We start from the raw sequence: 17,283 nt of genomic DNA on the forward strand, positions 1-17,283 counted from the left end.
AACACGTGCGACGTGACAGACGAAAATAAAGAGGTACTCGTGGGTGTCCCGCAAACAGTACTGTTGCGGAATCCGAAGATTCCCTGGGGTGACTGTGAGGATTTTCTTTTTTTAACCATTATTTCTCAACTGTGATGCGCTCAGCGCTGAGATGGCGCTGAGATAGGCGACGACTTCTATTTACGGCAAACAAACACATGCCAGCGTACAAGTACAAAAGGACAAAAACAAAGATTTGTCACATTGTGTGTGTTCCTGTTGCAAAAGTCCCCTCACTCTGTACTTTACGTGGAAGCTCTGCATATCCACCCTTTGGCATTCACCTTTTACACAGGTGGGCGAGGAATCTTGATCATTTGCGCATCCTTTTCTTTCCTCCTTCGTTTATAACCAAGCGTCGATTTCTATCTTTCGGCAGATAGCAGGAAGTGTTTCTTAATAACAACATTCCGACAAATTCTAATTTGCCGCTCATGCCGTGTGTGTATTAGTGTGTGTGTTGGAGCAAAAAAACAAAAATGGTATTGAACATCCTCAATTTTGTATTGACCATTTGTTACTGGATGTTTGTTTGTGATCATTTTTTTGTCAGTTTAAACAAAACAATCAAAACAACAAAATTTATATCTCGGCATTTTGCGACCTCGCTGCTATTTGTTTTTCCATTTGAAATAAAATCCTTTCTCAGTCCAATCCTCAGGGGTGTCGCAATTGGCGACCGCTGATGGTGCCGCGTCTGTTTGATCCCTCGCACCACACTTCCCAAAGGGACACCGGACTGTGGACGGTCGCCATTTTGAAAGAAAAAAAATACAAAAAGTCTTTTTGATGCCGTTTGAAGCGGTTCAGGGTCCTGACTAGGGTGACACCAGTTTCCATGGTGACTGAGTATCAGGCCAGCCAGGGATGTGCTGTTTATCTGTCTGGCCCCGTTCAGGTGCGTGTGTGTGTGAGCGTGTGTGTTTGGCTCAGTGCGCGTGTGTGTCCTGCAGCGCTACATGGACAGCTAATTGTATTTTAATTATAAAAGCATCAAGTCAGACGGCTTCCTCCTCCTCCTCCTCCACAAAGTCAATGAAGCGTCAAAGTCTGTTTTCAGCCTGCTGCTTTTATGCAAACTAACTCGTCGCCTTCACATGACATTTCAACTCCAAATTAACTCGGCCGTGCAAACTAGAACGTGACGGGGAAGACTTCATGTGACTGTGTTGCATTTTTAGCAACTTTAAGTCGACTCTCACGCATGCAATTAATAGCCGAGCGGACATATTAGTTTCCGTCAGGCATCTGCACGGACAACTGTTGTCTAGATGGGTCACCAAATATTTTTAGTGACTCTCATTTTTAGTTAAATTTTTTTATACATAATGAGTCAAAGGTTGCTTTTGCAAATGTGACTTTGTGTTTTCTGTATGGTTAGTTTTAAGTTTAAGGCAATCTTGACATGTTTTTGGCTATTGTGCTAACATATGACATATTTCCAAAATATGACTCAATTTGATTTCTTGTTAGTTAATTACTGACCTCGATATGTGATTGGATCATTGCTTTATAATGGTTGCTAAAATAATTGGAAATCTTTTGCCAAATTTGTCATGTATAAGAAGCCAAAAGCCTTCATATCAAAATTTAATTTGATATACAACGCATTGTTGATTTCTACCTTGCGATTAAATATGGACACTTTGCAGTTTGAGGTTTATAGGCCATTTGATCACTATACAAAGGCATACAATTAGAATATCCACAGATCCTGAAAGCCTTCGATGCAGCCTTCGATATGATATGTGACTTGATGGGGTTTTGTCATTGGTCCTTTTCTTGGCCATCGCGAATAATGTTACAATTTTGCGTCTTTACCCAGCTGCCACACCGTCGGGTGACTTTCTCTACGGCCAATCAGGCGCAAGACCTGCAGGATGCATCGCAGCACAGCTACTACGACAGCGGGCTGGATGAGTCGGAGACTCCCAGCTCCAAGTCGTCATCCGGGCCTCGGATCGGCCCACTGGCGTTGCCCGAGGACCACTACGAGCGCACCACACCTGACGGCAGCATTGGTGAAATGGAACACCCCGAGAATGGTGAGTTTACTCTTCGCCGTCTGGTTTGACCGAGTTTACGATGGTAGATGGCAGGAATCCCATCGTCTAATCGGATTCCCGCCATTCCCCGCGCAACGCAATCAATATGCAACATAATCAAGTCCCACGGCTCAGCGCATTAACATCACAATTATGCAAATGACGGCCAGTCCAACCTTCCATCAGCTCCACTTAAGAATCCACAGGGGGAGGCTCGTCGGGGTAAGTGAAATTGGGTTGGCCCTCCGTAACGTTTTTGTCAGCCCGATAACGTGTCGGCTCACTTTGTGTGCGCACCGTGTGTAATGTGGTGGCTTGGAACCCGAACAGGCTAAAGGCACACTTTTTTTTAGCGTTGCGTTTCTTACCTCGTTCTTGAATCTACCTTGTTTAATTGGCAAGGTGTCTTAAACCCAAAACATGTTCCTTTGTTAATTGTTGAGTATACAAGGTGCGAATTGTAAATTTCATTACAAATCTACAAATGTTTCGCTGCAACCTTCGATTTGATTTACGATTTAATGTGCTGTGTTTATTTGGTGGCCCTTGTTGCTTAATCTTTTTGTTGTATGATGGCCAATGTTTTAAGTGAAAATATAATACAATTCAAATTTTTGATGGCTTCTAATTGTGGAATGAAGAACAGCTAATTAGGATTAGCTTTGTAATGTGATCAAGTTCTGTAGGGTTAACTCAATCAGTCTTAATTATGAATGATGTTATCACATATTCATATTTCATTGTTATATTCTGAAATACCTCTTGAGAGGAGGTCCTACTTTCAAAGGTCGTCATCTCGTACAGGTCAAAGTTGATGGAGCTAACTAATGGACTTAGGTTGAGATGTTGCTTGTAAGATACAATAATACAATAATTGAATTGTACTGTTTAGCATTGTACATGTGTGTGTGTGTTAAAGCCAAAATAATCAATGCAAATGGACTCAATAATAAATCAGTGGACAATTAAATGTTATTTTAAGTGCGGATCTCGTATGCAAATGAGCTGCTGATGTATGCGCTTTGCTTTGATTAACTACCTTCACAAATGCGCGCACAAACACACACGCACCTTTCAGACGCTACTGTTTTGCTTAACAATTAAATAGAACTGTAGAATTTTTTTTTACATCCATTTGTGTCAGGTCCAGTATGTTGAAGAGAATGAGAATTAAAATGAGTGGTGTTCAAAAAGGACATTTGTGACACCATTCTGTGTGTCGCATTTATTAATTAAATACTGGCGTTATTAGTCGCTATAGCAACAGCTACATGCTGTAAAAAACATGCAATTCACAGATAACCGCATCACAAAATATAATATATATATATATATATATGTTTGTTTTTAGTGGGATAGCATTGAGAAGCCCGCACACATGTGAGGCCTGCAGATTATATTCTAGATGAAATCCAGATTAGCAACCCCATACCACCGTAATCCACCAAGGGGCATTAAGTGTACCAAACGGCCGCTCAACTGGGGTCGCGAGTCACGGGCAAAAGCTGGTCCATCTGCCAAGATGCTGCACCCGCCGGTGTGTTGTTGCTCGTGTGTTAGCCACGTGCTATGTGAACAACTAAAAGGAAAACTTTATTGACCACTTCGCAGACTTCCCAGGTGTCTTACATGAAAACCTGCGGACCTTCATGTCAAAAGCCAGAAAATTGAAAAAGAAACCGACAAGCATCCACTTGTTGCATGCTTCGGGGTTTCGCGAGAGTGCATGTGTGTGAGACAAACCATGTGTGAGAGTGTATGACAAAATGTGTGAGACTGTGTATCTGTATGTGCGCAATTGTATCCATGTGTGTATGTGAAAGAGAATTTATGTGTGTGTGTGTGTGCGCTTTGAAGTGCGGAGGATAGAAACAAAGTGAGGATGATGAAGATGAAGAGTGCAGATAGGAAATCTCACACCGACTGATGCGGGCGGCAGATATAAATTCGCAAACACACACACACACTCACTCACATACACACATGCAGGCAGACTCCATTTTGTGCCTCCTGTCGCTGGCTCAACTCTCAGCAGACCTCATTGAAATCCCCCATCATCTTCATCATCGCCATCATCGTAATGCTCTCTCCTGCCACGCACACTCGCCACCGACAGGAAGTGGACACATTAGCGGCGCAAAGCAGGCTAGAGCCACCGGCATTAGTGTCCATTACGAGAGCTTTTAGAGTGCAGAGAGATGCAAGCGAGCAGATCTTCATGAAGCAGGAACGCAAGCCAATGTTGCGGACGGCGCCGCCGCCGCCGACTCTCATCATGATGAGGTTGTTCGGTCTCTGTGTTCGGCTAACAATTTTGACAGCAAGGCATTCCGAAAAGTCATTCCCAACTAACTCGTACATTGCATGATTTTTTTGTATTTAGTCGCAAGTTGATGACATCACAGCATGTTGAGGCTATTGGTTGATGCAGGTTGAATATGTCATAATGGATGACGTAATGACATTATTCCACACGTCGGTGCCTATGTGTCAAGTTGTTGATGTCACGAGTGACATCGAAGATTGAGGATATGGCAGGTTGATGGCGACGCCATGACGTCATAGCATGTTGCAGATCTGTTTTTCTTTTTATACATACGGTAAACCTTTTTTTCTTGGCTCGTGTAGTAAGTTCAAGTTTTTTCCACGAAGTACAATAATGCTGGAGGAGTTACACGACGAGGACGTGGATCAGGCCAACATATATTTCCTCTCTTGGCAGCTTGCTTACTTTGCAAAAAACTAATAATGGCTCTCACACACACACGCGCAGTCATTAGAGCCGGCAGTGTTCGAGTGTGTTCAAAGGCTTTCCAGGCTGAACAACGCACACGCTGGCAGCACCGTTGCGTAACCATGAAAGCGGACGTCCACGCTTTTGGAAGTGGGACACTCACTGAGAGATGGGCTGACGAAACTGCCGTCCTGAGGAAGAGTGCGTGTGAGTGTGTGATGCTCATTAGCCGGCAGATAAAAGCGCCACTGATAAGAGAGGTGATTCCTCCCCATGGAAGCACACGCGCATCTTCCTCTTCTCCGTTTCTGTGTTTTGCTATTTGTGTGGCAGAGTGATCGCTTGCTGTGATGTGGAGGAGCTTTGCGGGGAGCTCTTCCCGTGCCCCCCCCCTCCTCTGCGTCTCCCCACCCGATGGATGTAGAGAGAATACGAGGTGGATTTATTTCCAGGTCTGTTGTTTATTTCAGCTTATCTGTGTTGGACGTTTTGTACACACACATAAAGCGTTTTGCCTTTTATACGGAACACAGCAAAAGAGAAGATTGACACCATTGTTTGTGTTCATACAGCAACACAGCAGCGATGCTGTTCTGTCTGTTAGTAATCAACCCAGGAACAAGGTTTAAACAAGACAGAATTTCCAATTAGCCTTTTAAACAAGGATGGGCCTTATACCAGTTTCCAAGTCAGGCTGCAGGTGTTTTCAAAATACAAAAGTGTCTGAGCCAGGTGAAAGGGTTTGGGTTACAAGTTACTTTTAAAGTACGGTCTAAATTTAGGATTTCAAATGAACGTTTCAAGCCAGAGTTAGGGTTCAAAAAGACAGGGATGAGGTTTCAATTTAGGGTGTTGCGTTAGGGTTTGAAATTAAGGTGTCAAACCAGGGTTAGGATTAAAAATTAAGATTTCAAGACTGATTTTGATACTGTGACCCCATTCACATGATCCCCTTTTGCTGGTTTCTGCGTAAAACACTCGTCATTTAGAGGCACTGAAAATGTAGATAATAATAAGCATAACATAAAACAATCCGTATATGTGACATGATGGAGGTTAGCGGCACGTGTCGTTGTGATCTAACGGCGGGTCGCCCAAAGCCGCCACCTGCTGGCGCTTGGCTCAGCTCCTGTCCTGCCAGCTGTTCCCGGTGAGTTCTGACGATGCAGATGGCCCAGCGACCGGCGGGAGGTCTGGGGTCAGTAAGCCGTCCAATGAGAGCACAAACTCAGCAGGGGAGTTTGCCACAGGTCTGGTCGCTAGGTTAGCGCTGCATTATGGGATCTAATGAACGCAAGGCGCAGTGTGCGTGATCTCGGCGGGGGATGTAAACAGGTGTGTGTGTCTGTGTGCGTGCGCGTGTGTATGAGTGCGAGTGTGTCCCTGGTGTGTCTAACTTTGTTTTCGTGCTGACCTGTCCCTGTCCTCAGAGATAAGTCGCCATGGAAACAAGGAAACACCCACTGCTGGTGTTGTGGTGGATGATGGGGTTAATTGTCTATGGAAAGTTACGTGACACACGCTCGCACAAACACACATATGCACGCACGCACGCACACACACACACGCACGCATATTACATTTCGGAAAGAAAATGAGTACGCTTAGTGGCACACACATAGAATGTTAAACACTTTCCTCTATACAAGAGAAATCAGCAAAACTAAGAAAAAAATGAGATCAAATGGATGTTAGCATTGGCTACAGGGTTATGCTAATTTAGCAATTTTGCTTAGCATTAGGCTTATGTGTATGAATTTGCATCCAGTGTCTGGGTTAGCAATTGGTTCGTGAAAAAAATAAATAATTTTAATGTCTCCAAATATCTTTAAGTGAGACAGTAAAACGTATCAAGTAGGGGTGTAAATCGCGGGTTTTGTCACGATACGATATCATATCGATACAAAGCCCCACGATACGATATTTGCCGATATCTTAAAGCCTGCTGTGATTCATTCACGATACATCACGATATAGTGCTCCACGATCGTATATATATATATATTTTTTTTTAAATAAAAAATATAGAACAATATCCTGATTTATAACAATTCATACGCAAAATCAACAAGGTACTGCAAACTCTTTATTTAGGAAATTACAAGAGTATTGTAGGATACAAAGTGCTTATTTTAACACTGAACTTTATCAAATTCCTATCTTTTTTCTCATAGAAGTAAAGAAAAATGAATATTCTTTCTTTTTTTGTAATACCATTAACTTTAAAGTGCATTACTGAACTATTTATTTACAATAATTTTAATTGTCCGTTGAGCCATCTTTTCTTTGGAATCCAAAGTGCTTCCAAACGAATGACTTGAAGCCCAAAGGGGAGCGAATTTCCTCGTCTTCTTGGACACTAGCCATAGCACCAGCCCAGGAGCCGCGTAGTTGTCGGCTCCCCTTTCACGTGCCTGCTCTGCTCACAACACAACACGCCGCGTACTGCTCCCGGAAAGAGGAAGCAAGCAACAATGAACTGGATTTCAAAATAAAGTCGCGTCTAATGTCCGAGGTCAAACACGGCGATATAAATCGATGTTTACGTTTAGCATCGATGCCAATAAATCGTAGAGCATTATTTCGATTAATCGATGTGTATCGATGAATCGTTACACCCCTAGTATCAAGTGAACACAAGTTGCAAGGCAGTTTAGTTAAGAACATTCTGGGACACGTAGACCTCCTGCCAGTCACTTCCTGTGTCAAAATAAAAGCTTTCCCTAGCTGCCTCTCCTTCACTTCAATTAAAATGTTGTCGGAGGCAATTAAAATAGGTGGCGGCTGATGGATTAGCCGTGGCTTAAAGGTGCACGCTGGCCTCATAGCACCAATTAAATGTCGCGCACGCTAATTAATGAGCAGCTCACAGTAAACGTACAGTCTTAAACCAATATTGGGGAAAAAAAAACTACTCGTGCGTTTCCTGTCACTCACTCTGATGCTGATGACAGGATTAAAAAACATTAGTGCTAATGTGGCTAGACGAAATAAATATTAGACTTTAATGCTGTAACTCAGTAATCCATTCTGAAATGTGTCTGATTGGCACAAAATCCGACACGCATGTTCATCATGACGTATGGAATCAAAATAAAACTATCCATTTTGGGCTTGTGTCCTTTTGGTTTGAAGTTTCAGAAATATGTGTATCATTATGTACCCATTAGTGTTGAAAATATGACACAGAATTTAGTACATGTTCATTACCAAGGCCAAGAATCAAATTCTAACCTATGATAGGTAACAAACAGCCATAGGGACCTGAAAATGGACTTCAAACCGCTTTAAGAGTCATCATTCCAAACCAATTGTGTTACTCTTGCAGTACCAGATTAAAAGTGAGTGACCGTATTCACCCACATTGCACCTGTTGCTAACCAACAGCTGCCACCTTTGGCGCCATCTCAACCCAGCAGGCGTTTATTTGTGGCTTTTTTTCTTTTCTGTGTGTGAAGTAGAGCAAATGATAGCTCGTTGCGCTGCCTTCTTGTGGCCACGCTGCGAAGGCTTTGCCAGGTCCTTCCGAGCAGCCACCCGCCCGCCAATTATCCGCCCTGCTGGCGTCCCTTCAGCCGAAGCAAGCGGCGATGAAAGTGGCCACGTTTGAGCGGACGCCTCGGCATTCATCCGCCGGGCGACCTCTCTGACCCGTCGGCACAGGCCGGCCAATTAGGACTGAGGCGTGAATGGAAAGATGGGGGCGGATGGGGTGTTCATGCAGGGCGGTTGTCACGGCAACACGTGCTTTTGATGCTTGCTATTTTATGTGGGCTAACAGACAGAGCGCGGAAGAGGTCGGCGGTCCAAAGCCAGGAGGTAATCGTATGTTAAGTCTTGAATTGAGATTGAGTTGACAAACACTTTTCCATAAATTATCAAATTAAAAAATACAATGGATAGATAGGCCCGTCTGAAGTTTGCTAGAGAGCATTTGGATGATCCAGAAGAGGATTGTGAGAATGTAATATGGAATGTCAAACTACAGACTGTACTGGCTGAAGCAGGGGGACACGTCTGGCACTCCAGGATTTGAGTCCCTGGTTACTGATGGTAGTCTTTGTTACTTTGGTCCCAGCTCTCTGCAGGTCATTCACTAGGGGGACCCAGTGTGGTTCTGGGATTTTGGTTCACCGTCCTTGTGATCATTTTGACCCCACGGGGTGAGATCTTGCGTGGAGCCCCAGATCGAGGCCATTATTGACCAAAAACTTCTTTTTCATCATAATTTGCAAATAAATTCTTTAAAAATCAGACAATATGATTTTCAGGATTTTTTTTTAAATTTGGTCTCTCATAGTTGAAGTGTACCTATGAAGACAATTACAGAGAACTTGCACAATTGGTGGCTGACTAAATACTTTTTTTGCCCCACTGTGTGTGTCTTTGATAATACCTTTTGAAACTTTACTGTTCCATGTGATATTATACCTGAAAAATGCGCCAGCCATGAAAAGAACCGGTCTGAAGCAATGGGGGATAGCTGTTTGGCCACCAGCCTTCTGCTTCACAGGATTTTTAGCAGATTACGAGGGGAGGTTTTTGGGGAGGGGAGACGTCGGGATGAAACAAAAAAGACGGCGGCTAATCCACAGTGACCCTCCACTAATCCACTTATTTGTCACGTATTAGCGCAACGATCCCTCCCGAGTTAATCAGGTTTTCCGCCCAAAGGGTTTCCGACACAGCGGGGGTAAGTGTTCGTCCAAACAAACATGTCTGCGCTCAAATTTGGACCGAGTTTATTATGGTCTCAGCTACGTATGCTTGCATGCTCATAACAATAACTTTCTGGAAACATTTCCAGGTTTGGATTTTTAGGATGTCTTGAATGGGCTTCGAGTAAAAAGGGTTATTGGGTTAATGGGTGAGTTACGTTGATTAGAGAATTGTATGAATGAATTGGGTTAGTATTGGATTAATGTTGGATTAACCCTAAAGCCAATCTTTCTCTTGGGTTACGGGTTTTTGGGTTGTGATAGGAGTCCAGGCTATATATTTTTCTCTTTTTTCTAGGTTTAAATTGATTTGAGAATAACAAAGATTTATATGAAGGATAGTTTGAGTTAGGATACATTTTCGGGCTTGTGGCTAGCCCAGTCTTTGAAAAATGAAATACCGCAGAGATTTAAATTTCACAGAGATTCAAATTGAGGAAAAATACCTTTTGAACCACATCCACTCGTCAAAACATTTTGTAAACATGTAGACAGGAAAAACGTTTCAACACTTGAGGTCGTGTGACTTTGTGAGGAAGGACGAGCGATGAGGAAGAAGAGCGAGGAAGTGTAGGCAGATGATCTCAGGATTAGACATAGACGGGCAGGTAATCCTGGTTCAGGAGCTCGTTAGCCTACATGCGACTAATTACGATGAGATTTGTACTACAGGCTGCTTACTGGGGGACAAGATCAAGTTAACAGTTTGATGGATTGATATTTCTTGAAATTATAATTATTTTGTGGTCTTTAGAACAAAACCAACATTCTTTGGGAGACTTTCATTGCTAGAGCAAACATGCTACCCAGCTTGTTAGATTAGCATTAGACACACGTCCAGTCCACGTCCTTTGTCATTTTTACTGTTTCTGCAAAATTTTGGTGAGCTTGGACGTTTTACTTGGTAAGAAAAAGTTAGTCTATTTTACATCTTGGAGATTGTTGTCATGTTTAGGATTTGGCCTCTACTTGCTAGAAATTCCTGCACTTCTTTTAATATTGCTGTTGTTTCGACTCATCTGATTAAAATCATTAATTTAGTAATACCCTGAACAATTGTGATTCTCAACAACCCTGATTGAACCCAAAGCGGAAATCTCTCGCTTGTGGTCAGTTGAATGAAAGCTGACACAAAATTGACAACAACTGCAACATGCCCCGAATGGCCAATTCCAAAAAAAAATTGTCTCTTCCTCACTTTCTTCCTGTGCCATTTCCTTCTCCTCCTCCTGGTTTTTCAAGCGTTTGAGTATTGGCTTTTGACTATCGATTGTCACGCTTAACTTACTTACGGCCTTGGAGTGTTTTCATAAAAAAGTATCACGTACTGAAGTCATTTCGTTTTTTTACTTCAAAGTAAATGATTGCCATTCACAGGAAAATTGCCTGAAGTCATCCACCTCATTAGCGCCGCGATTCCTTCTCTTCACTCCTTCAGCCAAATCTTGAATGTTCTGATCGCTGTTTTTTTGGGGTGTGAACTCATAGCTCCGAAACTCCATCTTGAATGTGATAGATGTCGTGTGACCCCGCAAACCGAGTCCTCAAATCACTTGGCCAGTCTCAATCGAATTCCCGACCCACAACCAATCAGAAGCCGAGATCCAGGTGCGTCCGCTATACGCCGAGCGGGCTGAACCGTGATCCGCTAGCCGTGATTGGATTATCCCGTCACCCGCGGCGCGCGATCTGCCCATCCTGCCTAGGCTCGCCCGGCCGCATCCCGGCCTGGCTGATCCTAAGCAGATTTGATAGACAATAGCATTATATGTCATTACACCCGCGCCACATGGCTTACATTAACACCGGACGGCAGGACGCCAGGGAGGGGGCGGACGTGTGGCAGGTACCAGTGGGATAAAGCCTCTTTGTCGAACTGAATTCTTCTGATGGAGCCCCAATGTACATTTAGGACTGTCCAAACTCCAACCAGGGAGCCATTTGTGCCCTGTGACATATACTAAAATTCACTATTGTGTAAGGTTACTGAAACAATGCCATCCATAAAAAAAAGTATCGCACTTTTCCAGCCTACCTACAAATCTAGCGCAAAGCGCAGTCCAAGCGCTTTTGAGTTTTCTTTCTTTTGGTATTTTGGCGCAGGTAGAAAGAGGCGTTTGCGCCGTTGTGGGAGTGAACATAACCAACCGATGGTAGCTGCTACCCTCATTGCCTTTACATTCAGTGCATGAGAGTCGCACGGTCTACTTGGCGCAAGCAGTTGCTGGAGTCCATTCGTAAGATTGGGGCAAGCCAAGTTCAATTAAAAGTAACCGTAGGAAGATCTCCACAGCCCCACAAATAGTCAGGGGTGTGCTATTAATATATATTTACAATGATAATACATTCAATGAATTGATTTCTACGATGATTCATGATAGTCATGACAGATTTTACCTTAAACTTTATATTTAAAACTCCACAAAAATACAAACAACACACACATGCAAAAACACACACGCACACACACACACACACACAAACACAGCGTGTCAATGTTGTTCAGCAGCAGGAACATCCGTCATGCAGCATCACTGAGGGCCACAGATCAGAGTTCATACTGGTGGGGGAGAGGGGGGGGTACAAGGACGGAGCCTGGGGGGCCACGCACACACACACGCACACACACACGCACGCACACACACACACACACACACACACACACACACACACACACACACACACACACACACACACACACACACACACACACACACAATGTATGGTGACACACATACAGGGCGTCCCGGATGACGGGGTCACCTCCCCCGCAGCGCAGAAACATTTTTCTTCTCCCGTAGGATGACAAAGTCAGAACGTAACAACCTTCTTCCTCCTCGTCCTCTTGTTCCATTAACGGGGCGCTCTGTTCGCTAGCAAATCAAGGCCGTCAGTGTACAGAGCAGTCTTCATTTTTGTCCTCGTCACACCGGCTCACAGCCCAGATGTCTCGGCAGATGTTTGCCGGCTGGCCGGCCGATTCACATCCTTCGGGTACATCCGACAAGTTCCCGACCGGGTGGCAGGTATCTTGTTCCGCCTCACTCACCTCAACATCACTTTAGGACAACACGACAAAAACTAATAATACCTTTAAAACTTACGAAATATTAGTCCAAGAAAGTAATCAGACTACTTTCTACATAAAAAAACAAGACTTTTCATATTGTAAATCTCATACAACAACTGAAGAAAGACATTTTTGCCACAACAACCCTTCCAAACTGGTGTGTAACCCTTGTGTGTGTATTTTCACACGTTTGTATACTGAGAGGAAGTCATGAGTCACATCTCAGAAATACAACCGCGTGTGTGCAAAAATATATAGCCATCAGTGTGCGGCAGCACGTAAGCGTTGAGATTCATGTCCGCCTCCACTTGGGTGTACCTGTCGTGAAGCCTTGTGCGTGTGCTTGTATACGCGTGTGTGCGTTGTTTTCTGGCGCATATCTCACACTTGTGACAGGAAGTCAATTTCCTATTTGCAGTTTGTTGTGGTGACGATTGGTCCAGTCGGAGTTGATTTGTCTTCCTGACGACCAATCGGATCCCCCCTCCCGATGGATTTGTTTGTGTCATTATTTACATCCATTTCTTGATGTAATGTAGCACTTTTACATCCAATTTTATCTTTGGTACACTTTTAATCGAGTATATTTTCAACACATCTTTTTGGTGTGGTGCAATTGTATCGATATTTGTATAGATCTAATATACATTTATACATCTAATATAAATCTACATCAAACAAGGACTTACTTTGTCGTTTATTTTTTACCTGGATCAATTTTGATGCTCGTCTGCACCTACATCATTTGGAATTATTATATTTACATTATATTTAATATCTAAAGTATAATATTTACATCAGGTTTAACATTTGCAACTCTAATGTGGCATAATTACATCATATTTAATGTTCAATTGACTTCTAATGTAGCACTTTACATATGTCATGTATTTAGCTCAAATGTAATATATTTTTTTGATGATGATTACACTAATGTAGTATATTTACGTCGTACTTAATGTCTATACACTCCCAAAGTGTCATATTGTGATTCTTATATAAAAAAGTAAATCACAGCACTCTGGAACAAAACTATTCATTTACTGGTGGCATTCCACTTTTACGAGGAGTTTACAAGATTAAAACTGGCAGGAAATGTATATAAGTCAAATTAAAAAAATGAGGTGAGTGTATTTGGGGTGGCTGTAGTCTAATTTGTGCCAAAAGAGAAACATTTCTGTTTTCGATGAAGATACAGGCATTGGGGCATTCAAGTGTTTCAGTTTGCAGAGGTATCGTAGAGTGTAAACGTTTAAGTGAGCAGGATGGGGGAAAAAAATTCAAATATTGCACAGTGGTTGACAGATTGTGATGTCAGTGGCTCTGGAGTCTGATGGTGTCTGGGGAGAAGCTGCATTTTATTTTTTTACTGATCTGGTTGTCGTGTGTGCCATGTTTATTGTGGTGTATATAGCTTGACATGATGATATTCAGATCCTGTTTTGTGTTCCATAACCCTTTAAAGTCGCATATTTATATCATCTATGTCTAACTTATCATAGCTATGTCATATTCTGTCGATTTAAACACACTTCTAATGTTGCCGCATTCATTTCATATTTCGTCTCAATACCTAACATCGTGTAACTTCAGTTTTGTTTTTTTTGCTGATCAAATCACTTTTCAATCCACTTTGCCAACAAGGTGCATGTACTTCAAGGGTCAGGAACAAAATGAACGCTTGTTAACGGTATCGAGATGCGGGTGCCCGAGGCTTTTTTTTTTTTTTGGAAGTCAAGATGGAGACAGCGCCGACATGAAAAAACAAAACCTTCTTTTAAAGCGGGCGGGCGGGTGGGAGAGGCATACTGCTTGAGGAGTGTCGGCGTCGGCGACGCTTCTGCTTGCACCTTCATTGTGCGGCGCACAAAAGAGCAAATGAAAAGGCGGCCGGGTGTGTGAATGCAGCTTGAAAAGGCAGAAATTCAAAAGGCCCGGCGGATTATCTACTAAAGCTACACGAACGTTCGGGGCCAAGGACTCGAGTGGACCTCGCTCATGCTAACATGCTAACATTAAAAACGTCTTATTTGATTCATTTTCCTTTCATGTAAACGTCTGAAAAGCTTCACACCTAGAATGTGTTTGCGTTGTCGAGCCAGTCCATTCAGTCAAACTGCTGCCTCGATTGACCTGTTGAATTCACTTTTCATTCCAATATTTGGAATTCCACACAACCACCGCAACGACAGACACCGGTGGATACGATCAGCACATTTTTTTGAGAAGAAGATCAAGAACAGGCGACACATTTCTGCTTATCACATCATCCCTGAGCGAGAGAAATGCCAATAGGTTGGAAAACAAGAAGACAAGAGGAAGAGGTAAAAAAAAAAGTAGGAGAAGGAGGATGAAGCCAAGTGAGGAGGAGGAGAGAAAAGAAAAGGGGACAAACAGGAGGATGAAAGGGAAGAGCGGCAAGAGAGGGAAGAGAAGTAGAATGAGGATGACTGGGAGGAAGAAGAGGAGGAGGAAGAACAATGAGCAGCAGCGGGAGGAGGAAGAAGGGACGTGGAGAGAGAGGAGAGGATGAGGAAGAAGGAGATAGTGAGATGGAGGACAAAGACGAGAGAGGAAAAGGAGACAAATGCAAAAGAGGAGGAGAGGAGGAAAAGTTAAAATAATGATGAGGCGGAGGAGATAAATGAGGAGGAAGATGAAGATGAGGAAGAAATTGATAAAGAGAGATGAGGTGAAAATGAGTATCGGGAGAGAAAGGAGGACCAAGAGAAAGGAGGAAGAAGAGGAGAAAACAGAAGCTGGAGCAACAATCATCGCCGACCGACAGCGAGACTCTATATAGTGTTCTTAAAAGATTTAAATGACACACACACACATGCACACAAGCACACACTCATCACTTTTTTTTGTTTATTGTTGAAGGTGTGACCCACGTGCCATTCTTTCTCTGGAGTGTTTTTTTTCTCTCCCGCGCATGTCCTTTCAATGCCTCCTCATCTCATCTCATCTCATCTCATCTCATCTTGTCTCCTCTCCTGTGGTCTTTTTTTCCTCTCCTTTGTGATTCCTTTTTAAATCCTTTTTCTGACTTTCTTTTTCCACTCGCCTTTGACGGACTGGAAAAAGAAAATTACCTTGACTGCAGCCGGTTAAGTCGGAAGTGCGTCACTGGCATCCTTTTCATGTGCGACACAACACGCTACGTCCGTGCGATACGTGCTTGCCATCTTCACCTTCACTCTGACTGCGACTTGTCTTCTCTGAGCAAGCGCATCCATTTAAGTGTCAAAAAACTATTGTGGGACAGAGCAACTTTGCCATACATTTATTACTACACAATGTATTAGGATCATTTAAGACTTAATAAAACAAACTAACAATGACCAACTTGGCACCATCGATTGAATTTTTAGCAAAATTGCTCATAGACTCGACAAACATCAAAAAGGGACATCTTGTGTAAACAGTTGGCAACAACTCAGAGCGACTAGTGACGCCGTTATTTTGTGGCTTAAAATGTATGTTTGTCTTTCAGCATGATGTAATTACCAGTGATGTACGCTAACCGTGCCTATGTTTAACAACATGGCGTCGGGTGAAGACCCCCATTAAAGATTCATTTCCATGCACATTAAACGTGAGTGGCGGCCATTAGTGCATTTTAGCGTCTTGAAGGAGCTGCGACCATCTTGTGAAAACGTCCGGCGGCACGCAGGACTTCTTTGCTGATGTGTTTGTTTGCTTTGAGGCAATCTGCTTGCGACACGCGCCGCTCATTAGCATAAAACAAATATTTGCTGTATTTCCTCAGCGGAGTGTAAATGACTGCAGTCAGAAGAGACCGTTTGTAATGAGGAACATGCCAAGACGCATCATTTTTATTTCATACTTCAATCACACTTTATTAGCGCGGTTAAGTATATGTATTCATAAATCTCTCCAGGGACAAAAATGGCTGCTTTAGGCAGATTTACTCCGTATTTCCAGGCAAGGATTCTGAGATTTTGTTGTGGGTCTACTCATGTTTAGCAAATATCGTATTGCTAACTGAACTGGCTTTCGAGTGTTGACTTTTATTTTTTATCTAGTTGAGCCAAAAATGGCTGCTTTGAGTCAAAATGGTAATTTCTTTTTTTTTTGGCATGCCTTCATTGACTTTTTTTTATGAATCATGATAGACATGTCTGCCGCATTTCATGCTACTTAGTCAAAACGGCTTAGTTTTTTTTATAAACCAGTTTTCTGCAATTGAGCCACATAAGACTAAAATGGTCGCTTCGGAATGTGTTCTTACGAAAGGAAAAAAAAGTGCGAACTTGCTTAACTTAATTAGTAAGTAGACTGCCGTTGTGATGCTAACCGTGGCTCATGATGCTACTATGTCTGATTTCATATAAAAAAACGTCAGTGTTTTTTAGGTGACGTTTATGGTCTTTGCTTTTGTTTACTGAACCTAAATACGCATTCAATTTGCATATTTGCATTTTTTCAAAGGTTTTATATTCTTAGTCTTGTGTTTGATGTCAAATTATGAGAAATGTACATACTATTTTTTTTTTCCCAAGAATCCATTTTGCTTTACTGCACGGGTACATTTTTTTCAAGCCACTACTATTTTGAAATCCCATCTCTCCCTCCATTTTTTGAATTTTTCTTTTTGTTTTCTTTTTTGCATGGACTGTGCTCTTGTGCCTGGCGTTACCTGAGGTGAACTGA

General features: G+C 42.7%; 1 protein-coding gene across 2 annotated transcripts in view; it reads left to right on the forward strand.

Annotated features, from left to right (window-relative positions):
- The window catches only part of LOC119129719 (protocadherin-1-like), an 81,383-nt gene that overhangs the window by 43,978 nt on the left and 20,122 nt on the right, over positions 1–17,283 (forward strand). For both annotated transcript variants that reach the window (XM_037263106.1, XM_037263107.1), the window contains exon 4: positions 1,865–2,084. In XM_037263106.1, the coding sequence (XP_037119001.1) occupies positions 1,865–2,084 (220 nt within the window). The remainder of the gene's footprint in view (positions 1–1,864; positions 2,085–17,283) is intronic.

This window comes from Syngnathus acus, chromosome 10 (genome assembly GCF_901709675.1).
Source record: "Syngnathus acus chromosome 10, fSynAcu1.2, whole genome shotgun sequence".
NCBI lineage: Eukaryota > Metazoa > Chordata > Actinopteri > Syngnathiformes > Syngnathidae > Syngnathus > Syngnathus acus.